This window comes from Indicator indicator, chromosome 33, assembly GCF_027791375.1.
Source record: "Indicator indicator isolate 239-I01 chromosome 33, UM_Iind_1.1, whole genome shotgun sequence".
NCBI classification, from domain to species: Eukaryota; Metazoa; Chordata; class Aves; order Piciformes; family Indicatoridae; genus Indicator; species Indicator indicator.
The window spans coordinates 8043582-8068878 of NC_072042.1; the positions used below are offsets into that span (position 1 = coordinate 8043582).

General features: G+C 50.4%; 1 protein-coding gene and 1 non-coding gene across 2 annotated transcripts in view; both read right to left on the bottom strand.

Annotated features, from left to right (window-relative positions):
- Positions 1-2379: 2379 nt before the first annotated feature.
- Positions 2380-25297, bottom strand: part of PPP1R8 (protein phosphatase 1 regulatory subunit 8) — a 28470-nt gene continuing 5552 nt past the window's right edge. The window contains exons 2-7 of the mRNA XM_054395222.1: positions 17944-18004; positions 8160-8313; positions 6620-6840; positions 5376-5520; positions 3718-3782; positions 2380-2751 (exon numbers count right to left, since the gene is read on the bottom strand). Coding sequence (XP_054251197.1) covers positions 2398-2751; positions 3718-3782; positions 5376-5520; positions 6620-6840; positions 8160-8313; positions 17944-18004 — 1000 coding nt within the window. The 3' untranslated portion in view covers positions 2380-2397. The remainder of the gene's footprint in view (positions 2752-3717; positions 3783-5375; positions 5521-6619; positions 6841-8159; positions 8314-17943; positions 18005-25297) is intronic.
- Positions 14076-14241, bottom strand: LOC128977819 (small Cajal body-specific RNA 1). The gene has a single exon (XR_008489432.1). It is a non-coding gene; the product is annotated as a small Cajal body-specific RNA 1 (non-coding RNA).

Consider the following 25297-nt stretch of genomic DNA (forward strand, 5'->3'; position numbering starts at 1 on the left):
CAGTTCAGAACTGTCCAATGTCAGTCGTGTACAAAGCTGCAGCACAAGGCAGCAGAGCAGCTCACAGGCAAAAAGCTTTAAGAGCTGCAGCCTGAGCCAGCCCTGCAGTGCTGACTGCACTTCACCATGGCAGAAATCCCTCAGCAGGCCACCACAGCATGCAGAGTCTCAGCTGCAGACTGCAGGCTGGGAACAAAAGAGACTACACTCCCCAAACTGGCAAAATCTGCATTTAATTTACAACATAGTAAAGGTTACAGGTAAAAAGCTCAACAGAAGGTGTGAAAAGGCCTGGTACATATTACACAAGTGTACAAACGTCTGTACAAAGCCCCTAGATGTTGTCCTGTCCCCTCCTGTAAGGGCCAGCTACGGCCCCTAAGCTCTGAAATAATGAGAGCTTCTTCAAACCCAGGGGGGAGAAGAGCTTTAAAAACCAATGAGCAGCAAAGCTTCCCTTGTCAAGACAAATCTTGCAAAGAGCCACTTGCAAAACAAAATAAAACCCCAAACCAAACCACCCAAAACATCCTCTCCACCCCCTCCCAACAAACCCCAGCCCACCCAACAACCAGCAATGGAAACAAAGGAGGAAGAAAAACTCTTCATTTGCCCTACCTAGTCTTACCCTAAAGAGTTGCCTTCGTGAAGCAGACTGGCTTGAAAAAGAAGATTCTACATACCAGAAAGAAGCAGAATTAAAAATCAAAAGAGGAAGATTTGGAGTCAGCAGGGAGTGTTTGGAAGCAGCACATCTGGGGACTGAATGATTTCCAGCAGCAACTAAACACAGAGTGGCACAACCACACGTGGAGGAGGTGCAGCAGCTTGAGCTAGATCTGATGGTATGAGGAGGGGAACCAACCACCCCTAAAGCCCTCCCTCCTGTGAGAGGAGCAGCCACCAGCCCACCTTTACCTCAGTAACATGATAGGAGCAATCCTCTGATCACACTGATCTGGGAGCACCTGGCCACACAGCACAGCAGCCCCACATGGCACTGCCCCAGTGCTCCTCTGCCAGGCAGCCCCATCACTGCCAGCAGGGAAGAGCTGGGCATGCTGCTGCCAGCCTGTGCCCCTTCCTGCTGAGATCCGCCCACAAAGGAATGGGACTGCACAGCTGGACTGGAGCACGTAGAACAACCCAGAGCGAACCTACAGGAAACAGAGCTCTGGCCCTACCCTGGGTAAAGACAAGACAGTGTCTGTCTGGACACAGGCAGACCAGGTGGTGAAAGCTAAAGGATGTGAAAAGGAGCAACCCAATCAGGGGTCTCATTTTAATCAGTGAGAAAAAGTGATGAAGCAGTGAAAGAAGGCAGTGTTAGGAAACCAACTTGTGTGCTGCTTTACTCAAGGCAAGGCAGAGCCTCTCCCGAGAGCTCCCATCCCAGCTCTGAGGAGCACTCTGCTCCCATCCACTGGCACTGGCAGCCAGGTGTGCACAGGCTGTGCCCTCTCACACTGTCTTGTTGCATCTCACACATTCTAAGCTCCCAAGTCCCATTTGCAAACAAAAATGAAGCTGTTGAAGTTAAAAGGGCCACCAAGAAACTGTTCTCCTGTGTGTTCAACTTCAGCTGTCCCAGAGCAGAGACCCAACTTGGCTTTGTTGCTTGTGCACCACCCAGGAGGCAATGCTGGAGGCTTGTCTGCTGCTACCAGCACCCACACCAGCTCAGGCCCACCTCTGTGTGCACCCCTTCCACCCACTCACCCAGCACTGCACTGCACAACACTGGGCCACAGCAAAGCAAGCCATTGATTGCTGTCCAGCTCAGCTCCACCTCCTCATGCACCAAAGGGCTGCTGTAGTGTTTTAGGTGGAAATTAAAACAGGCTGTAGCCAAACCAAAACCCCAAAGCAACCCCCAAACAATAATGCCCCATGCTGTGGGGTGTCAAAGTGTAACAAACAAAAGCTGACCTATACTTTGCAAGTTTGAGCACTCCTAAAGGCTTGGCCCCACAAACATCAACTTGTGATGGAGCTGCTCTGCCAGGAGCAGGTGCAGCAGGAACAGTTACCATAGTAAGCACGACACCTAAAGACGCCAATTTGCAGGGTCATGCCCTAAGTGAGAATTAAAATTGCTGACTCTGCCCCTCCTGGTTACAGATCAGGATTCAGAGAGATGGTGACATTATCAAAAGTACCTCTGGGGCCAGAAATGGCTAAGAAAAGGCTGCCAGGTGTTGCTGTTTGAAAGGAGGTGACAGCTGTATTTGTGTTTAAACAGACATATAAAAACCTTTGAACAGAGCTGTAAAGGACATTTCACTTCCCCCCTCTCGGGTTTACACCTGGTTAGGACACTGGAAGTTTAAAAAGACGATACTGCACATCCACAGTTTCTGGAGTTCATTGCTCCCCCCTCCCTCGGCACAGCCCCGCTCAGATCAGCAGGGAAGGGGTCGGCTTCTTGCCCGGCCACGCCTCCTTGGCGTACTTCTTCTTCTTGGGCTCGTTCACAGCTTCGGGGTTGAAGACGGCAGGGTTGGGGGCTGGGTTCATGTTCACTGTCGAGGGCACAACGGGAGTCAAGTCCACGTCGGGGGCGAGGTTGGGGTAGGGCATGGGCAGGCCGCCGATGAGCGCCGTGCCGTGGGCGCCGTGCGGCTGGCTGCCGGCCTCGCTGTGTGTGGGCGGCAGCCCCCCGTAGAGTCCTCCGCTGTAGGGGAAGCTCTGCAGGCGCCGCGCCGCCGCCTCCTCGCCGCCCAGCGCCCCCGAGCCCTCCAGGCGCTTCTTCTGCGGGGGAACAGCGACAGCATCACCCCGGGCACGGCACAGCCTGCTCACGCTGCTCGCCGCGGCCCTGGAAAGGCAGAGGCCAGCCACAGACAGGTGGTCACAGACCACGGGCAGGCCTCTGTCCCAGAAGCTTTCTTCTGGATTTCCCTGCAAATCACTCAATAGTAAACTCCTGCAGGTGCAGAGGGCAGGAAGGGGCGACAGGAGCTGGAGCTCAGGTCTGAGCACCTGGTTACCTCCAGTCGTGAGCTTGTCCTGAACACAGGATTGAGCAGGACCTCAGTCAGTAACACAGAGCATCCTTCTCCCCACAGTGAGAAACTGCACCTTCTAGAGCCCTCCCTTGGGTGGTTTTGTCTAGCTCCTGATCACTTGAATCTCCTGCAGCAGTCTGGGGTTTATGCAGAATTATCTCTTTCCACACACATCATTTACTGCACAGCAGTAACAAGTGGCACTGCTGTTACACTGGGGCTTGGCTACCCTCAGCTGTCACAAACCTTCCCTTCTCCTGCAGCATTTACACTCAGCACTGGCAGCACACTCACCCTGGAGCAAAGTTTCAACCCTGCCAGCTCCACCAGACAGCCTTATGAGATCTGTAGCACTTTTAATAAACAACCAACTTCTCATTTGCACTTTCTATTGTCTACACTTCCCACAATTTTAACTTATTCCTGGAAACTACCACGCTGCAGTCCTCTGAAAGTGTTTCTTTCTCAGAGGACAAAAGACCCCAAACCTTGCACTGACCCCTGCTGTTATTAACAGAGCCCAAGCTGGATCTGAAGGGAAACGATCACAGCTGCTACAGAAGACCACTGTGAAACCTGACCATGAATTTTGCTTAACAGTGTCATTTCCCACCACAGAATATTCTGTTCCTAAGGGGTAATTCCCAGAGGGAGTTGATCAATGGACAGTATCAATGTATTGATTAGACTGCTGGAAGTTAATCTGTACCTTGACAGGGACTACTGCTGTCTGCACCATGTTCCTGAAGCGCCCCACGGATGGGTCCACGTCCTCTGCAAAGGCAAGAGCAGGGAAGGCTTCAGTAAAGGTAGTGGTGTGGCAGTTTTAGGCAGATGCCTTGAAAATTTTGCACAGATCTTGAGCAAAACATGGTAGAATGTAAAAAAATTACCATTGGATGCAAAAGGAAAATAATGATAAGGTCTAAATAATCTCCTTGTCCTGAAAACCAACACAAAGCTGGTTGTACAAACTAACTTCTCTCTTTTGGGTTTCTTCACTCTGGCAGATACTAAGTGGTGCTTCTGCTGGCTTGGGGGCCTTGGCTGTGTTCTTTGTTGTGTTGAAGCACTAACAAGCTCTCTCTGCTTTGTTGCTTTCTTCTCTTGTCCCGTGTACAGGGGGGAAGGGAGCAGGGAGGGGGCAGCTGTTGGTAGCCCCCTGGTTTTGTCCAGGGGAGTTCTTGTGCTGTTTATAAATGGTAAATATATGTAAATATTGTCCATTTTGTACATATTCATTGCATTCCATATTTCTAGATTGTAGTTGTGCTTGTAAATACAGCTTCATTTGCTTCCACTGAGCTGGTCTGGCAATTTTATATTGGGGGGGAACTTCAACCCACCACAGGAGACAGAAGAGCTGCCAGGTAAAGGAGCCTACATGGAGAACTGGTTCCTGGACCTTCTCTGGTAGCTCTCAGTAAGGACCAGCAGGCCTCGACCAGAGGAGCCCAGGGGACATCTAGTGGCTGCGTCTAGAGCTGGGCTCAGCAGACACCGTGGTGAGAAGGGATGGAGAAGAGGAGCAGATGGCACTGACCAGAAAGGAGTTCTGGGCTGAGGGCTGCTGCTGACAAGGCTCTGCACATGCTCAAAGGCACAGCAGCTAGCCCCAGAAATCTTTGGGGAGCCTTGAAGGGAGGAGTCAGAAGAGTTCAAAGCAGTCTCTGAAAGCCTGCACAAATTCTCTTTTTGGTGATGTGAAGGGCTGCTGTTCACAGCAGGATGTTCTGAGCACTGCATTCACATCCTTGTGAAGCAAGGTATGCTGCTGCCAGGGGAAACCAGCTCCAGGCTCTTCTTTAGAATGCATGTTCCCTAACAGGCTACTCCTGTTCAATAGAACAGTATCCGTCATTAATAGGAATGCCAGGAACACAAAACAGCTGAGGGAGAAAAATGACTAATTAGGAACTGGCCACATCTTCAGAGACACAAAGGATGAGGGTGACTTGTTCCAGAGATAGAGACAAGTAGTCAGAAACCTCTGAGCTTCAGATAGGTAACCCCTGGGCAAGAGGTAAGGAAAGCATTAAGGGAGAGATGAAAACCAAATGAGTTCAGTTCCCTTTTAGGTTCTAAAGAAGGCAAAGAATTTAAACCATTTTCATGCTCCTGGAGCCAAGAGATTGTTCCAAGGAGAGAAGATTCTGAGCAGTGATATCCCTGTCCTGCACAAAGCATGCAGCTGTTTTACAGGCAGAAGAAATGGAGAGAGCTCAAATCTCTAGGGGAGACACGTGGTAGCTTCTCTGAAACAGCAGATCCCAAATTTCTGTTCTCCTTATCCATGAGGAATCCCTATGAGAACCCTGGGAAGAAGGCCTTCAGGGCATCAGCTAAAGATTAAGCCAAACTTCTTACCCGGATTGATGATTTCATCATCATCACTGAAGGTGACTCTGGAGTTCTTCCGTTTCCTCTTTGGTCTCTGGATGTCCAGGTTCCCTTCCTCAATGGTCAGTGTGGAAATCCTCTTGTTGTGGGCTGTGTTGAACTCTGTCAGGTTCTAGTGGCAAATTAGAGAAGAAACAGTGTCAGCAGCTCCTGTATGCAGACTGATTCCATGGTGTGACTGTGCACACCCAAACACCACAGCACACTGCCTGCCTTCAGCTTTAGAGCCCCAGGAAGGAGGAGGGCTCCAGAGATGCAGCAGCCTGCCCAAGGGAGGTTGCAGAGACATTCAGAACCTGACTGAGCATGGTGCTGGGCAGCCTGCTCCAGCTGACCCTGCTTGAGCTGGGGGCCTGGACTAGATGATCCTTAGAGCTCCCTTCCAACCTCAACCATCCTGTGCATGCCACAGACACTGCTCTGCATGAGCTGACTGGGAAACAGGGCAGCATTCACTGTCACCTGGCTGTGGGGAAGAGCCTGGGAAACCATTCCTAACCTGGTGGCAGGGCAGCTGGAGGATCTGCATCCCTGGCAAGCCTTTGTGAGAGGACCACTGGAATATTAGGATTATCAGGTCACTGATTCTGGGAAGCAGCATCATTTCAGGCTTGTCATGGCAAAACCAGATGGGTTATGCATATGTGTGAGCAGGAGACACCTCAGGCTATTGTCAGGGTCAAGAGATTAAGAACCTGAACCTAAGCAAACAAGCGGGAGGCCTTAGAGCAGCATTTTGATATCGAGTTGGGACCTAGAGGAAGTCTGGGGAGGGACCGTTCAGAAGGGTCTGTGAGGATAGGATGAGGGGCTATGGTTTGAAACTGGAGCAGGGCAGAGTTAGGTTGGACCTCAGGAAGGAGTTCTGCACCATGAGGGTGATGAGACACTGGAATACGTTGCTCAGCGAGGTGGTGGAGGTCTCATCCCTGGAGATGTTCAAAATTAAACTTGATGTGGTCCTGGGCAACCTGCTCTAGTTGGAGGTGTCCTGCTGACTGCAGGGGGCTCAGACAAGCTGACCTTTGAGGGTCCCTTCCACCCCACTGCATTCTGTGGTTCCATGACCTATGATTCCCTATGGTTCCCTATGATTCTTTGTGTTGGTTTGGGGCCAGACAGATCGTCTCTTGCCCCGAAAGGGACAAAAGAATGACACACACAAACAGTATGGGGGAAGAACCACCTAGGTACAGCATCATCATACTCACATCCAGTTCTGTCTCCTCCTCTGGCAGACCCAGCAAGCCCTTGAGCTCTTCATCTTCCCCACCCATCTTCTCATCCCCTTTGACAGCCGAGGGCAGCGTCTGGGGCTTCTCCCGCAGCGTGTAGGCGCGCGTGGAGGCGCCGAACGAGACCGTGGAGTCGATGGGGATCTGCTGGGGCTTGTGGGGCTCCAAACGGATGTGACCCAGGAACGTGCCATGTGCTGGGAACAGCAGAAGGCAAGTCAGTCTGTAAGGCATCAGCTGCAGCTCAGAGCATGCGAGTTCCAGCCCTCAGAACACTTCCTACTCTGGAAAATAAAGCTTGAGAGCAGAGACTGAAGGAGCTGGGGATGGTTGGTGTGAAACAGAGGAGGCTGAGGGGAGACCTCCCTGCTCTCTGCAGCTGCCTGGAAGGAGGTTGTGGAGAGGTTGGTGCTGGCCTCTCCTCACAGGTTGTTAGTGCTAGAACAAGAGGGAATGGCTTCAAGCTGTGATGGGATAGGCTTAGACTGGACAGTAGGAAGAACATTTTCCCACCAAGAGTGGTCAGGCACTGGAATGGCTGCACAGGGAGGTAGTGGAGTCACCAAGCCTGGAGGTGTTCAAAGTTGTTTTGAATGTGGTGACTGGGGACATGGTTTAGGAGTGAACCTTGTAGAGTAGGGTTAATGGTTGGAGTTGGTGATCCTGAGGGTATTTTCCAACCTGAGTGATTCTGTGATGGTTTAGGGGTGAATGTTGTACAGTAGGGTTAATGATTGGACTTGATGATCTTGATGGTCTGAATGTTTCTGTGATTCTGTGCTTGAGAAGTTCAGAAAGCTCATTGCTGCTCTGAGACACAGTCACAGAGGTACTGCTGTGTTCTCTGCAGCTGCCATCTGACCAGCTAAGCTAACAGAGGTCAGAAGTCCTCACCAAATCATGGCAAGGAATGACAAACATCATTCACCCTCTGGATTGCTGTAGGACCATTCCCTCGGTGTGTCAGGTCTTGGGGAACCACCCTCAGAGGAGAAAGCTTCATTACAATTATGGAGGAAAGGCCAAGTCACTTCCTGCTTTCCCTTAGCCTCTGAGGAGTCTGGAAATGTTGTTTTGAACCCAAGTGAAGCAGATGTAAGCTGACTGCAGCTCACACTCCTTTGGTCCTAAACCTTGGAGATGCCAATTCAGATTGTGGTCATCTGTCCACAAAAATGCAAACAACAACAACAAAGGAAGAATTGGCTTGGGTCCAGAAATGTTTAAGCACTGAAGTGTTGTGCTTCTGTCTGGTTAATTGTCACACTACTTAGGACAAGGGGCAATGGCTTCAAACTAGAGCAGAGCAGATTTAGATTGGATGTGGTGGAACACTGGAACAGGCTGCCCAGGGAGGTGGTTGAGGCCCCATCCCTGGAGATATTTAAGGTGAGGTTGGACAGGGCTCTGGATGTCCCTGCTTAGTGCAGGGGGTTGGACTGGATGAGCTTTGGAGGTCCCTTCCAACCCAAATCATTCCATGATTCTATGATGATTCTGTGATGATTCTACTTACTGCTGTTTAGATCTATGAGGAAAACCCTCTTGAGATGTTTGTGGTAGACCAAGGCAGCATGGACCCGAGAGCAGGACTGGTGGTCAATGGTAAAGTCACAGAGGTCAGGATTCCTCCCAAACAGGTAGTATTTCTTCTCATCAATGATGAGCTTCTGGAGGGCACAGCAAGCACAGACACAGGTTAGCCTCTCAGCCTTTCAAGCATGTGGATAAACAGAGCCAACTGCAAATGAAGCACCAACTGCTAATCAGTATTTCTGTTTGATCTGACACTGGTAAAGACAGAAACTCAAATCTCCTCTCTGTGAAATCAGAGCAGCACAACAGGGCAGAGTCCCAGTTACTGTCTCTAACAGCCAACGTCAGACAGCCTGGGGAGAACAGTAACTCTTCAAAGCATGAGCCTGGCTCAGAGAGACTCTCTCACCTGCCAGCCATTCTGACACATTCCTTGATGCAGATGACCTTGGGCCTTCTCTAAGCCAGGCATGTATGCTGCATGATGGCCAGGCTGCCACAGGACATCATAATTTCCTTTCTGTCCAGAAATGGACATGCAGGAGAGTCCAGACTCTTACAGACGAGATGGAAGCTGTACTGAGCAAGCACTGTGATGTGAATCCACACTGGGCAGTTCATGAAACCACTCTTTGGCTTTCTTCTTAATTCATCCCAGTTCTTATCTCTTCTCCAAACAAGACCTCACACAGCACGACAGCAGTTACAGAAACCAGCTCTGGAAAGTGCTTGCACAGGCCCCCAGTGCACACAGCAGACACTGTTTTTCAGGGGAACTTCTTGCTCCTGAAAGCAAAGCACCTGAGCACTGCAGCCTCTCTTCTCACTGCATTCCAGGTGCTTCACCCAGCCTGGCTCTCCTCCTTCCCAGCTGCACGAGCCAAGGGCTGGCAGTGCAGCAGTGGTTTGTTACCAGATGGCTTCTGCTTTCTGAAGCGCTCACCAAAGGCCACACAGCAGTTCAGTACCCTGGAGATACTCAAAGCCTGCCTGGATGGCTCCTGTGTACTCTAGGTGATGCTGCTCTGGCACAGGGGGTTGGACTGGATGACCTTTTGAGGTCCCTTCCAACCCCTAACATTCTGTGGTTCTGTGAATGCTGCTGATGCATTTGCCATCAGAAGGAAGCAGATCATTGCTTAGGGAAGAAGGGTTTTCATGAGCTGAAGGAACATTTTACCTGCCAGAGCATGAGGATGTCTCCCCTCTCCCTCCTTCCATCCCCAGCTATACCACCCTCTCCTGCCACATATCTGAGCAGAGCTTGCAGCTTGCAAATCATTTTTTGCCACATTAGTCTTCTGCTGTTGTGGTGGCCTGGAGCAGTTTGCCTTCAACCAGAGGGGTACCTGCTGGCTCTAGAGGAGCAGCGGACATGCACCAGCACTGTGCTGAGGAAGGAACTCCCTTTCTGGCAGCAGCATTCCTAGCACCCAGTTCTTTCCTCCTAGTTCTGCCAGCTGTACAAACCACAGACCCAGCTAGAAAGAGCTAGCTACAGGTAGATGGTTTGGGTTGTGAGCTGTGAGAAGTGACACAAGGAGCAGCTAGACACTGAGCCTGTGCCACTACCAAGCCATGCAGGAAATAAGGAGACAGCTGGGAACAAGACAGCATCTATATCCCTCTGGCATACTTGCAAGCTCAGCAATGACAGGGACCTCACCTTCTACAGATCACCTTGCACAGCCCTAGCTGTTTACCTGCTCAGCAGTGATGAAGGTCACAAGAGTTTCAGCACTGCTGCATTCAGGTGGCATTTCCCCACTTGCTTTTCTCAGCTCTCCCCCTTAGCTGTCCTACACCTGCTAGGTTGGACTTCCCATTGAACATTGGTCAGCCTCCATGCTGGAAGTTCTCCTACCCCGGGGTTCAGTGACAAGAGTTTCATTGATTTCTGTATGTTTGTTCTCTCTTTTAGGTCACTAGAAGAATGAATTTAACATCTTCATCAACGACATTGATGAGGGACAGACAGAGTCTGCTCAGCAAGTTTGCTGATGATACCAAACCGGGAGGCTTGGCTGAGACACCTGAAGGCTGTGAGGCCATTCAGAGACTTGGACAGACTGAGAGCTGGGCACAGAGGAACCTAATGAGGCTAAACAAGGAGAACTGCAGAGTCCTGCACCTGGGAAGGAAGAATAAACTGCAGCAGTACAGGTTGGGAGGGGATCTGCTGGAGAGCAGCCCTGTGGAGAAGGACCTGGGAGTGCTGGTGGACAGCAAGTTCTGCATGGGACAGCAATGTGCCCTGGTGGCCAAGAAGGCCAAGGGGGTCCTGGGGTACATTAAGAGTGTGTCCAGCAGATCCAGGGAGGTTCTCCCCCCCTCTACTCTGCCCTGGTGAGATCTCACCTGGAGTATTTCATCCAGTTCTGGGCTCCCCAGTTCAGGAGGGACAGGGATCTGCTGGAGAGAGTCCAAGGGAGGGCTGCAAGGATGCTGAAGGAGCACTGCCTGGGGAGGAGAGGCTGAGAGCCCTGGGGCTGTTTAGGCTGGAGAGGAGAAGACTGAGAGGGGATTTGATAAATGTTTATCAATAGCTGAGGGCTGGGGGTCAGGAGGGAGGGGACAGGGACAGGCTCTGCTCAGTTGTGCCCTGGGATAGGACAAGGGGCAGTGGATATAAATTACAGCACAGGAGGTTCCACCTCAACAGGAGGAACTTCTTCACTGTGAGGGTCACAGAGCACTGGAGCAGGCTCCCCAGAGAGGTTGTGGAGTCTCCTTCTCTGGAGACTTTCAAGACCCATCTGGATGTGTTCCTGTGTGACCTGAGCTAGATTGTATGGTTCTGCTCTGGCAGGGGGCTGGACTCAATGATCCCTAGCGGTCCCTTCCAACCTAACATCCTATGATCCTGTGATCTCAGCCCCATACCAGTATACATCATGATAACTTTATAATTAATTGGTCCCTTTGATAATAACCACCTCAAGGTGTACATTTTAAGCATGATTTCAGGGGAGTAAGTGCTTTGTGAAATCTGCCTATTTTGGCTACTTCCTTAAAGTAACAAGATTTAGGTGATCAAGCTGTGCTTGCAGCTAACAGCTCCCCACACCCACAACTACCCCAAGTAACTTCTCAGCCAACTGGCACCACAAGATGCTGTATTTCAAGAAGTTCTGAGAAAACAAACAGCTGGTGACCAGCAGGACAGCAAGGGGATTCTGTCCCTCTGCTCTGCTGCTGTGGAACCCCACCTGGAGCACTGCCTCCAGTTCTGGTACCCCCAGCACAAGAAGGACCTGGAATTGTTGGAGAGGTCCAGAGGAGGCCACAAAGATGAGCAGAGGGCTGAAGAACCTCCTCTATGGGCACAGGCTGGGAGAGCTGGGGCTGTTCAGCCCGGAGAAGGGAAGGCTCAACGGACACCTTAAAGTAACCTTCCAGTACCTAAAGGGCTCCAGAAGAGCTGAAGAGGGACTTGTGACAAGAGCTGGGAGTGCCAGGACAAGGGACAATGGCTTTGAGCTGGGAGGGGGAAGATTGAGACTGGAAATGAGGAAGAAATTCCTTAGAGTGAGGGTGGGGAGAGACTGGAACAGGTTGCCCAGGGAGGCTGTGGATGCCTCCTCCCTGAAGGTGTTCAGGGCCAGGCTGGATGAGGCCTTGAGCAAGCTGGGCTGGTGGGAGGTGTCCCTGCCCATGGCAGGGGGTTGGCACTGGATGAGCTTTAAGGTCCCTTCCCTTCCAACCCATTCCATGATTCTATGATTAGACAGAATGAGAAGCTCAGCAATGCCCTCAGTGATGACATAGGCTGGCAGAAAATCCACGAGTGCCAATACTTGGGCTGTAACTACAAAAAGATCTTTGGGAGTCTACTTCTCACTTGGTAAGACAGGAACCACAGCTCAATAAACAACACCTTCAAGTACATGATCTGGTGCCAAATGAGGTGCAAATCCAAAATGCAGAGGATTTTCCTTCAGCTGGGACAATTGAAACATGCAGCTGTCTCCGCTGCCATCCTCCTCCTCCTCTGTGTCTGGAGGGCAAGAACATGCCTGGAAGCCTCACTGCAATTCAATAAAACATCTGAGCACTCACCAGGCTGAAGCAGTCTCCTGGTGTGGCAGTTGGAGCCTGTTGGTGCCTTTAAGACCACAAAGCTGCATTCCTGCAGAGGGGCCAGAAGGGCCAGGACTGGAAGCTGTATTTCATTCCCAAAAGTCCTGCATTCCTGTAAACTGGCTGCAAAATCAATTTTCTTCCCTTTTCCCCTCCCTCTTTCCTCCTGGGAAGGACACCCAGGCTCTTATCTCTCTTGGCTGAGGAGCGAGGCCTGGTGTTGGTCTTGGCAATGCTGCCAATTAGGCCTGGAGCTGCCTAATTGGAGCCTGGAGCTACCAACCTGAATTTGTGCTGTGTCACAATGGTGTTGGTATGGAGGGTAAAGAGCCTTGGCAGGAGGGGGCAGGAAGGCCTGGGGTGGTTGGCCTGGTTTAAAGGGAGGTTTGTGTGGAGCTTGGCTTAATGAGCTTCTGTGTCAAATCCAGACTGTGGATTTTGTGTATTTTATCTGCTCTGTACTGTTTGATGTAGCTGTGAACAGCCTTTCCATTTACACTTTCCAACCCTAGCCAATCCTTTGTGTCAGTGATTTTCTGTTGTTCCTTTTGGAAGAGGTAAAAGAGAAATTTGTCTTGGTCTAAACCACGACAGCTGCATTCTGCTCTCACCTGGCTGCTGCTGTGGCACTTTACAAACACTATTTCACCAGACTCTGCCCTCAGAATCACCCACAAGTATAAGATCAAGAGCTCAAACCTGCAGTGGTTTTGGCAGACCTTTCTGCTTGGAAATTATTTCACTTGGAGCTATGTACAGGTGGAATCATAGAAAGAAACCATCACAGTCTCTCACCCAGCTCTTAATGCCAAGGAGTTTGTTAAAATGCATCCTCTGAGAAATGCTGGGGAGGCTTTCTGGGGGTTCCCTTCACAGCAGTGGGTTTACGTCCAGTATTGTGCAGCACCTCACTCATGCAGCTCAGCACTCGGTCCTCAGCCTTCCCAAATTCAGTACCTTGATACTCATGAATCCTGGAACACCTCTTTGGAAGTACCATAAGTGCTGATTTTGCCTTCTATTCTTGGGTATTTGAAAACAAATTCTATGCAAGCACAACTCTGATACAGACCAGATAGGCTGAGAGAGTTGGGGCTGTTCAGCTTGGAGAAGAGAAGGCTCCAGGGAGGCCTCAGAGCTGCATTTCAGTACCTGAAGGTACTGAAGGAAGTACCAGGAAGGCTGGGGAGGGACTGTTTAGAAGGGACCTGTGGTGATTAGGATGGGGCACAATGACTTGAAACTGCAGCAGGGTAGATTTAGGCTGGATGTAAGGAGGAAATTTTGCACTACGAGGGTGGTGAAGCCCTGGAACAGGTTGCCCAGGGATGTGGTTGAGGCCTCATTTCTGGAGACACTCAAGATCAGACTCAATGTGGGCCTAGGAAGCCTGATCTAGCTGGAGATGTCCCTGCTAAGTGCAGGGGGGTTGGACAAGCTGACCTTTGAGGGTCCCTTCCAACCCAATGAAATCTGTGAATCTGTGAGACTGGACCTTGAGAAGGTGATTCCTTACTCCACATTTCGGTGCTCAGCTCCACAAGCAGTTACCTCACGATTTCAAGTACCCTGAAGGTTGGTCCATCAGTTGCTTATTCAACAGCTGAAACCAAAAGACGTGTCCTCTAAGTTTTCATTTGCTCCCACCAGGCACAAACCATCAGCCCCAGGCACAAACCAGCACCATTTGTACTTGGCAGGTCTTCAGGAGACTTTGCAAAGACAGAAATGAATTCATAGATTGGAAATCCTGCAACAAACCATCCAGGAGAAAATCCCTTTACTGCCTGTACTTCAAGATGATGTTTCCCAACTGTTCTGTGCCTCTGAGCTATAACCCAGTGTCACCCTTCACACACTGAGCTTAAACACTTCATGGCTTGCTTTAATCTTGCACTTTCCAGACCCAGCCATCACAAGGTGTACCTCAGACCTCTGCACAAGGCCTGGGCCACAGACAGCTCGGTTAGTATCAAGTGCTCAGCAATCCATAAGAATCACAGAATGGAAGGGGTTGGAAGGGACCTTTGGAGATCATCCAGTCCAAGCCCCCTGCCAAAGCAGAGTCACCCAGGGCAGGGCACACAGAACACATCCAAGGAGGGTTGTGAATGTCTCCAGAGATGGAGACTCTACCACCTCTCTGGGCAGCCTGCTCCAGGCTCTGCCACCCTTCCAGCACAGAAGTTCCTCCTCATGTTCAGATGAACTTCTGATGTGCAGTCTGTGCCCAGTGCCCCTTGTGCTGTCCCACTGAACAAAGCCTGGTCCCATCCCACCCTTTAAGTATTGCTCAGCATTGCTCAGATCCCCCTCAGGCTGCTCCTCTCCAGACTACAGCCCCAATTCTCTCAGCCTTTCCTCCTCACAGAGATGTTCCAGGCCCCTCAGCATCTCTGGAGCCCTTTGCTGTCCCCTCTCCAGCAAGTCCCTGTCCTTGAACCAGGGAGCCCAGGACAATGTTTCTTCTTGGCTGCTGTTGTCTACCATAAGACACACAACTGAAGCATCATTTGCCATGGGTACCAAAGAGGGAAACAGAAGGCTCACACTGAGCTCCTGTTCAGCTCCCACACACACAGCACCCTGTTCCCTGTGACCCCCCAGTCACCTCCTGTTTGTGCAAGGCCACGAGGCAATTGCATGAGCCATGAGGAACAGGCTGCTGAGGCTGCTCTCCCAGCCAGCCCTTCTGCTTCTTGCTCAGCAGGCACCATAGCAAGGAGAGCTCTGAGCTGCACAGGGGCCTGCCCCTGCTCCCCATGGGACACAGTCAGGGCAGGCAGGCAGGCTGCACTGGGCTGAGCCTGGCAGTGCTGAGCAGTCAGGAGGGAAAACACAAACTGCAGCCACTCTGTGACCTCTGGGTGAGCACAGAGCACATCCTTGCAGCACCTAGACTGCAAACTATCAATGACTGTCAACAGCAAGCTGCACAGCAACAAAAAGAGCCTCATGGAGGTTATCAAGAGGGCTGCAAGATGTTTGTACCACCACAAAGCCAAGCTGGGCCTCTGGTAGCTCCAAATCCTCTGAGCAGCCCAGCCATCAGATGATATTCCTTACTGTCAGTTTATCAGCACCAAATCTTCCAGCCATTCCCAAAACCAGTGGTGCAGCCTCAGCTTCCATATGGCATTTTGCTGCCTTTTTTTCAGTCCTGATCAGGACTCCATGATCCCCATTTGCCCAGCACCTGAGGACGAATTCAGCAGAGGGCTCCATCTAAACTCTAAAGCTCTCTCTCCAAGCTCAAAACCCCAAAAGAAACATGACAAAAACCCCTCAGAGAGTCTCCCAGGTGGGAAAGCTTCACTGTGCTTGGCTGCCTGCCACATACTAACACACCTGAGGTCACTGCCATTTGGCTTTGCTCTCTTGAGCCTCATTACATGGCCTGAAGGAAAGCCCAGTGCCCATGCAACCCTTACACCACATGTTCTTGCTAGCATGGCAGTGAGAAGGCTGAGCTGAGGGGGTCCTGCTACAGCTCTCTGACCACTGAAAATGATTCTGAAGATGTCACAGTACCATGAGACACAGAATGCATGGTTCATGGTTTGAAGAACAGCACGAAGCCAAGGGTCTGAAAGCTACAGTGCCCAGCAAGGGCCAGTGAAGGACAGCTGTGAGTAGTGGATATGACCCAGCTCAGACATTTCTTGAGCTGCTCTAAATGTGTGTTAGTACCAAATTCCTTTCCAATTAAAGCTCTTAGCTCAGGACTGACTTTCCCAGTTTTCTATGTCTTTAAATCCAGAGGAAGGGGCACTCTCCAGTCTGCAAAACCAACAGTCTTGGCCTATAAAGAAAAGCTTCATTTTACTGGTTTCTGGCCTGGGAAAACACAAGTTTGTGACATTGCCATCTGCTGCCCTATGGCAAAGCACATTCTGGTAACTTACTCCAAAAGAGTGCATCTCCCCTGCTGGACACCAGAAGGAACACTTGGCACTGAGTGATGCTCCTGTGGTAGCACACATGAAAACCCAGCCATGGCTGAAGCTACCAAAATATTTAGACTGGAGATTAGGAAGAAATTCTTGAGAGTGAGGGTGGGGAGACACTGGAACAAGTTGCCCAGGGAGGCTGTGGATACCTCCTCCCTAGGGGTGTTGAAGGCCAGGTTGGATGAGGCCTTGAGCAACCTGGGTGGGTGGGAGGTGCCCCTGCCCATGGCAGGGGGTTAGAACCAAACCATTCCATGAGGTTCTCTACATAAAATCTTTCTGAGTTTTTATTTTTCCAAGTTTCAGTTCAGAAATGTTGGCTTCACTTTGCAGACTTTTGCTGTCCAGAAACATTTCTCTGTTTCAGTGCAGTGCAAGTTAGGAGTCCCTGGCTTGGGTCCTTTCTTGTCACTGTGTTTTGTATTTACAAGCTTTAGTGTGAGGTATCACAAAGCAGGAGATGGAGGAGGAGGTGGTGCATATGAGACAAATTCTTCTGCTGTAACAAAACTAACTCATTGTGTCTGTGCTAATCACAACACTGTTTGCAGAGCCATCATGAAATGAAAAACATCACACTGCTCTTGGCTGTGGGACAGGGCAACAATCCTGTAAGATGGAGAGTGCCTGCTTAACCTACAGCACCACCAAGTGAACTGACCAGGTGAGCGTCTCAAACCAGCAGTACAAAGCCAGGAACTGTATTCTTCTGTCTGTCTTAGTTTAAAGAATGGACAGACATAATTTTACTCCCAAAGAAGTAAAATAAAGAGGCTCTCATTGAACTGGAGAGAAATACAGAATTATAATAGAAAATATACAGGAAACTGCAGAAGATATGAATCCTTAACACCTAATACATACACAGGATACATGAAACTCCCCTGAAACCTTCCCCCAACCAGACTAAACCACAAATCCCAGAGCTTATTTTCTCGCCCCCTGTTGCCTCCCTTCCATTAGGCCTAAGCAGGCCAAGACTGCACAGGCAAAATGAGCCAGGCCACAAACAGGCTATGCCCCCATGGTTTATCAGATAAGGGACTCCCTCCAGAGAGATGAAATAAGGAGAAAAGAGAGAGCTGGCCTTGCCGCCAGCTTCAAAAGAGACAGCAGAATTCTGGGATGGAATAACAAAGTTACCATTTTCCAATCCATCTCTGGACCTTTCTGGTCCTCCTCGAGGACTCAACTCTACATTTTTTGTTTTTTTTCTTAAAGGCCTCAAACTACCACACTGTCCTCAAGATTTCTTTCCCTGTGTTATCTGAGTTTCTGTTCCTGCAGTTCCTAAGTTCTGGCTGCACTCTGGTACCTCCTACAGAAGCATCTTGCAGGAAACAAAACGTCAGCTTTGGTCCAAAATTAACTTTTGAGGCAAAATTAAGTTTTAAAGCTCTGCAAGGTATCAAGTTTCCCTTACAAACACTTTCCTCTCTCTCTTACTAGGACAGGTTTAATGTTCAGGAATCCAGGTGTCACTGCTAAATGAGCACTGCAGTTTTGTGTCCTCTCAAACACTGCCTCTACCAGCACAGTATGAGAGTCCCGTAGAGTACAGGTTAGGGAAAATGCCCTTCAGAATGAAGTTTCAGAGTACACCAAAATGATTTGAACACCATGACCAAAGGAGAAAGGAAATAGTTGTGAGTAAATGCAGAAAATGCTGGGCAGTGTCCTGCTGCTGGTGCCTGTGTGCAGGACACACCACATGCACACAAACCATTTTCATACCTCAATGAGTTTGTCTCCTTTGACTACATCCAGATGTAGGCCAGGTGGTGGTTTTCCTGCCCTGGAAAATAAAGAAAGGAAAATATAGTATCAAAATATTTAATAAAAGCGTTGGAGATAACACTGTGGTAGAGCTACAGACCAAACCTACAAACATGTAGCAGAACTGTTTGGGGAAAAGAGAAAAATACCCTTTTCCTCCCTGCAGACTCCTTCTGACCAAATAGAAAATGTGATTTGTTACAGTAAGAATTAAGTTAACAGGACATGAGGCACTTCAAGCTTTTCTTCTCCAGTTGAAAAACAGCTCCTTTACAAAAAGGAACACAGCAGCTCCTGTGAGAATCACAGAAAACATCTGACTGGAAGAGTCCTTCAAGCTCATCCAGTCCAACCCTCAACCCAGCACTGCAGGGTCAACACCAAACCATGTCCCTAAAGCACCAGCTGCTTACAACCCCTCAGGGATGGTGACTCCAGCACTGCCCTGGGCAAACCATTCCAATGTTTGAGAACCTTCCAGTGCAGAAATATTTCCTGAGCTCCAGCCTGAACCTCCCCTGGGGCAGCTTGGAACCATTTCCTCTGCTTCTGTCCCTTGCCACCAAGGAGCAGAGGCTGTCCCCTCCTCACTCCAACCTCCCTTCAGGGAGCTGTAGAGAGCAATGAGGTCTCCCTCAGCCTCCTCTTCTTCAGCCTGAACACCCCCAGCTCCGTCAGCCCCTCCTCTAGCCCAGGGGCTCCAGGCCCTTCTCCAGCCTCGTTGCCCTTCTCTGGACAGGCTCCAGCCCCTCAGTGTCCTTCCCGCAGTGAGGGCTCAGAGATGAACACAGCACTCCAGGTGTGGCCTCAGCAGTTTCTGATCCAAGCCAGGATACCATTGGCCTTCTTGGCCACCTGGGTACTGCTGACTTACATTTAATTGACTGTTAACAAACACCCCTAGGTCCCAGGTCCCAGCTTTCCAACCATACATCCTGAAGCCTGTAGCTCACCATGGGGTTGTTGTGACCCAGGTGCAGGACCTGGCAGTAGGACATGATAGGAAGCCAGGAAGAGGCTGACAAGTGGAGAAGGGGACAGACTGGGACTGTTTTGCTAAAGGACTTGCTCAGGTGCTCTGTTTTCTCCTGATACTTTCCAAACAGAAGTTCTCTACCCTTAGCTGCTAAGAGGAATGGGAACTTATATCATCCATCCTCTCTAGGCCTGGACATGGCAAAAAACCTGCAAGGGCTCTGCTCCACACACCCTGTAATACTGTAGAAATGTTGGCTAATAGCCAGAGTTCTCCACTCACCCTGTGGCCAACCTTTCCCACCAGCACAGTTCCCAGTATTAGATGCAGTAGGACCCCCACCCCTGACACTACAACTCTTCTCCACCAAATTCCCAAACCAACAGCAGCAGCGCAGCTTCCCCAGGCCTCCAACACCATCCCTGCCCACTAGGAAGCAGCTTCACCAGCCAGGCAGCCTGATTCCCACTGGGGCAGAGGGAACACATGGGCCTGGGCAGTGCCCAGCAAAACGACGCCAACGTGCAGGGAACCCAGGAGGACTGGCAGCAACAAAAGCAGGTTTGGTATTTCTGGTGCTGAAAGGCAGGACATCACTGTGCTACCAGCATGCTGCCCTTCCCTGCACTGCACCTTTGGCAAACGGTCTTTTTCTGCTCAGATCTCTGAACATCTGCATCTCCCATGCTTCCTCCCTGCTAACAGCTCTGCTGCTGCTCTCTATGGCTGGGCCAACCTTCTAGGCAAAAGCAGTGACCCACTTCTTGGCTGCACTGCTGCCCTTCTGGAGAACACCTGCAGAGCAGATCACGTTCCCATCCCCTGCTCTGCTGGCTGCACAGGACAGGGCCAGAGAACACCAACAATGGGCAGCAATGTTCTTAGCACAGCTGGAGAAGGAAAGTCAGATGCCATTGAAGCTGGCTGAGGAGTTAAATATAGATGTTTGTGTTCCTGGGATGTGCCTTACAACCTGGAGGTTTCCTCAGCCTCCCCAGGTCAGTAGGTTACTCCAGACACACTTTCCTAGATAACTTCACACAGGAACACAGTCACTGGAATTCCCACTTAATCTCTTTCTCAAGCATTTTCCACTCTTGCTCCAAACCCACTGTACCCTGCTCAGATCTCTCTGGCCCTTCTGGAATATGCCACTTGGACCTTCCAGGAGTTTCCTTACCAAGCACTTCTCTAAGACTGTATTGAAGGCTGAGAGTGATTCTTGCTCTTTTGGATCACCAAACAGCAGCAGCCAAAGCAGAGGGTGCCAAGCTCCAGGGTCACCTGCTAAAATGCTTTCTGGAAATGGGATCATGATGGCATGAGGGGGAGGCCAGCAAGTGACAGTGCTCTCAATGAAGACACAGAGTCCAGCTGATGAGCTCTGCTCTTCTAGCCACTCCAGTGCAACTGGGGCCTTCTCTTGCACGCTGCCCTAGGACACACAGCCAGGCTGCACCTGGGCACCACTGCCTTCCTATGCTCCCCTCAGATCTCAGAACTCATTTTTCACTGGAAGGCAGGCTCCATGCATGGATTATGACACCTTCTGCCACAACAAGCTCCTGGCAAAGCTGGCAGCTCATAGCTTGGACAGATTCACTCTGAAATGGGTCAAGAACTGTCTGGAGGGCCAGGCCCAGAGAGTGGTAGTGAACGGTGCCCAGAGAGTGGTGGTGAATGGTGCCACTGCCAGTTGGCAGCCAGGCACTAGTGGTGTCCCCCAGGGATCAGTGCTGGGCCCCATCCAGCACTGGGGATTGATGATCTGGACGAGAGGATTGAGTCCATCATCAGTAAGTTTGCAGATGACACCAAGTTAGGAGCAGGAGTTGATCTGTTGCAGGGTAGAAGGGCCCTGCAGAGGGACCTGGACAGGCTCAATGGGTGGGCAGAGGCCAATGGGATGAGATTTAACAAGGCTAAGTGCAGGGTTCTGCACTTTGGCCACAACAACCCCAAGCAGTGCTACAGGCTGGGAACAGAGTGGCTGGAGAGTGGCCAGAGAGAGAGGGACCTGGGGGTGCTGGGTGATAGGAGGCTGAACATGAGCCAGCAGTGTGCCCAGGTGGCCAGGAGAGCCAATGGCATCCTGGCCTGGATCAGGAATGGTGTAGCCAGCAGGACAAGGGAGGTTATTCTGCCCCTGTACTCAGCTCTGGTCAGGCCACACCTTGAGTGCTGTGTCCAGTTCTGGGCTCCTCAATTCAAGAGATGTTGAGAGACTGGAAGGTGTCCAGAGAAGGCAGTGAAGCAGGGTCTGGAGCCCAGCCCTGTGAGGAGATGCTGAGGGAGCTGGGGGTGTTCAGCCTGGAGAAGAGGAGGCTCAGGGGTGACCTCGTTGCTCTCTACAACTACCTGAAGGGAGGTTGTAGCCAGGTGGGGGTTGGTCTCTTCTCCCAGGCAAGTCAGCAGCAGAACAAGGGGACACAGTCTCAAGTTGTGCCAGGGAAGGAGGAAGTTCTTCATAGAGAGATTTAACATTGGAATGGGCTGCCTGGGGAGGTGGTGGAGTCGCTGTCCCTGGAGATGTTCAAGAAAAGCCTGGATAGGGCTGGGTGATAGGTTGGACTGGATGATCTTGGAGGTCTCTTCCAACCTGGCTGATTCTATGATTCATGTCCACTTCTCAGTGCTTCCTCTTTCTGCTCCTCAGCACTGCCAGATTTGTTTTCCACTGCACTGAAATTACCAAGCTCTAGGTGCTCTGCAACACAACTTCTGCCTTACTCTGAGCAAACAAAAGCTGCTTTCCCCACCTTCTCCTTCTTCCAAACAGGCAAACCTTTCAAGAAATTAACTCCATAAGCAAGTGCACTCACTTCTAAGCCTGCCCTCTTTACTTTTCAGTGGTCTCTTCCTGGATGCTCGATGGCCAGCCTGTCCTCCCATCATCATAGCCATGTCCTCAGCATACCTGCCAGGCCACAGGGAAGCTCCCAAGTGCTCCAGCACAACCACTTTCCTTTCCTGCAAACTGAATCCTGCCTGAGGGTCATCTGACATACACACTCCCTGACTCTTCATTACCTCCTCTAATTTCAGGTTCACTCTTGCTGCTGTATTTACTCTGCTTTTACCTACATTTGAAAAACAGACAGAAAGTCCAGGAGCAGCAGAAGACAGTGGTGCTCCCCAGGGCTCAGTGCTGAGGACAGTTCTCTGTGATGTCCTTATCAGTGATCTGGATGAGGGGATTGTCTGCACCCGCAGTCAGTCTGCAGATGACACTAGTCTGGGAGGGAGGGTGGCTGTACTTTGGGCTCTGCAAAGGGACCTGGCCAGGCTGGATGGATGGGCTGAGACCCACTGTATGGGACCCAACAAGGCCAAGGGCTGGGACCTGCACCTGGCTCACAACCCCATGAACGCTCCAGGTGGGGCCAGGGATGCTGCAACCTGCCTGGCAGAGAAAGCCCTGGGGGAGCTGATCCACAGCAGCTGTGTCCTGGCCAGCGTGTGCCCAGATCTTTGCCAGAGCAAAGACATCACAGGAAAGAAAATTACAAAATGATGCTGTTTTCACATCTGGAGTGCTGTACGAGCTCTGCTTCTCCTGCTGAGAAGGACACAAGATGATAATCAGTGTGGATGGCTTCATGCATGGGGGCAAAAAAGGGAGTGTATCAGATCGGAGGCTTGGAGAGAAACTGGGCAAGCATCCATTGCCTTTGTGCTCTTAACAAATGCCACAGAAGCAGGCTGCTCATTATTTCCTGAAACAAGAAGGAGCCCTGGGTCTGCAAGGGAGAGTGCCTCTTCCAGCACTTGCACAAACTGTGGGAAGAACTGTCCCTCAGCTTTGGAATTAAGATGAATTAACAAAGAAAAAATAGAAAATGTGTGGAATTAGGTCTGGTGTGAGTGGGTGAACACAACCTCCCAGACAGAGCCCTCAGCTCACAGGGTCCCTTTGCTTCTGCAGGCAAAGGCCTGGAGGGTGTACGAGCAGATGGAACACTTCAGGCTAACAGAGAAATTATTGGTCACTACCACAGTGTGACAGGAAACTATCTGGGTTGTTGTTTTCAGTTCATACAGCCATGTTTGTTCTCTTTTCTGCAGAAAGAAATGAGAATGAAGAGAAGTCTTCCTCTTCCCAAGATGCTGGCTGAACACAAAGCTCTTGCTGATGCTCTGCATCAGTGATGGAAATGAGACACAGGCCCTCTTCAAAGCACAGCATGGCCACCAAAGGGACCTGGACCAAGCTAGCACCAGAATTTGTTAGGCACTTTAATTTCAACACAGCAAGGACACCAGGACAAAGGTAACACCAAAACCCTCTGATTTCAGCTCACACAGAATGGTTTCTTGCTGTGTGGAAGAAGAAGGCTGAATAAAGAGTTGACCAATGATTCTAATCCAGCCCTGTTTTGTCTGGAGGCAATAGGATGGTCAGGGCATTTGAACTGCAGAAACCAATGCAGGTTGATGGCAGGCATTTGGGTGGGGGCTTGAGCAACCTGAGCTAGTGGGAAGTATCCCTGCACATGGCAGAGGGTTGCAACTAGAGGATCATTAAGGTCCCTTCCAACTCAAAACATTCTGTGATTCCATGCTTTATGATTTCCTCTGCTCTTAGAATCATTAATGTAACAGTTGCCAACCTGCCAATTGGAAGAAATACAGTGAAAGGAACTTGTTCCAATGTGATGATCACCACAGACCTTCCCTGGACACAAACCATAGCTCTGTGTTGGAGGAGCACTTTATGGAAGATTTCTGCTCAGAGATGAGGCTGCTTCAACTGAGCAAAGCATTCCATTTGCATTAAAGCATTTGCCCAGCCTCACCTTGGCAGCAGGGAACTTTTCAGTTTTCTTACTACAAGGCAGTTCCACACAGAACTAGCTTTCACTGGTTCCCCCTGGTTCCCTACTCAGGGGTAAAGTCTCCATGGAATACAGTGAAATCTGGAGACTGTATACAAAATGTAATTCCTGAGAGCAGGACCATAAATATTCTGTTAGAGAGAACTACAGGTCTCATAACATCACAAAATTGACAGGGCACTGAGGTAAACAGGAACTTGAATATTATGTAGTGAAATGCAATGCTTATGCCATGATAATTTGTACATTTTCAGAGGGAGAACAGGTATGCTGGGATGTGATTTACCTGCAGAAATCAAGCTAAAAAAAGACAGGACTGTAACCTTTATGTCTACCAGGAAGTTGATCCAAAGCCTTGTTCTTCTGACAGTTTGATTTCCAACTTAAATTGTTGATTGAAATCTTTCATTTCCATTCTACATTTTTTCTCTCCCTTCAGCTATATTTAAAAAAAAAATAATCCCAATAGTTTCCCTCTTTAAAAATACTTCAGCCAGTGCAAAGCTGTGTTTGGGCAGACAGCTGTGGCTCTGGTCTCTTGTTAAGTAAGGCTGCTATTTACCCAGCAGTGTATTTTCCCACTGCATCTGTTTCAGATTGTTTTGAGCTTTATTAATCATAGAATCCTAGAATAACTCGGGTTGGAAGGGACCTCAGAGCTCATCAACCTCCCTGCCATGAGCAGGGACACCTCTCAGCTAGACTCAGCTGCTCAGGGCCTCATCCAGCCTGGCCTTGAACACCCCCAGGCAGGAGGCAGCCACAGCCTCCCTGGGCAGCCTGTGCCAGACTCTCACCAACCTCACACTGAAGAACTTCTTCCTCAGCTCCACTCTAACCCTGCTCTGCCTCAGCTCCAAACCATTCCCCCTTGGCCTGTCTCAGACACCCTCAGGAAAAGTCTCTCTGCAGCCTTCCTGCAGGATCCCTTCAGGTGCTGGCAGGCAGCTCTTGAGGTCCCCCTGGAGCCTTCTCCTCTCCAGGCTGCACACCCCCAGCTCCCTCAGCCTGTGCTCACAGCAGAGCTAGTCCAGCCCTTGAAGCATCTTTGTGGCTTCCTCTGGACTCACTCCAGGAGCTCTGTGTCCTTCTGCTGGGGACACCAGACCTGGAGGCAGGATTGGAGGTGAGGTCTCAGCAGAACAGAGTCAAGGGGTAGAATCCCTTGGACCTCATGGAGTTGGCGCTGGCCCACTTATGAATCCTATCAGGATCCTTCTGGATGACATCCCTACCCTCAAGTGAGTCCTGCTGAGGGTGCCACTGCAAATGTCACTGAGCACTGGAGCCAGGACAGACCCCTGAGTACAGGTACCAGAGTACATATTTGCATCACTGACACCTCCCTGCCTTACAGAGTTAGTACTTTATTTCTGACCAGTTACTGTTAGTGGTCATTGATGGTCACTCTGTGCTCAGCCTCTGGACTTGTGCCAGCATAGCTTAATCTCCAAAAATGAACCTCTGATCTTCCACTCCTGACTGTTGTGTTTCTGGCTTT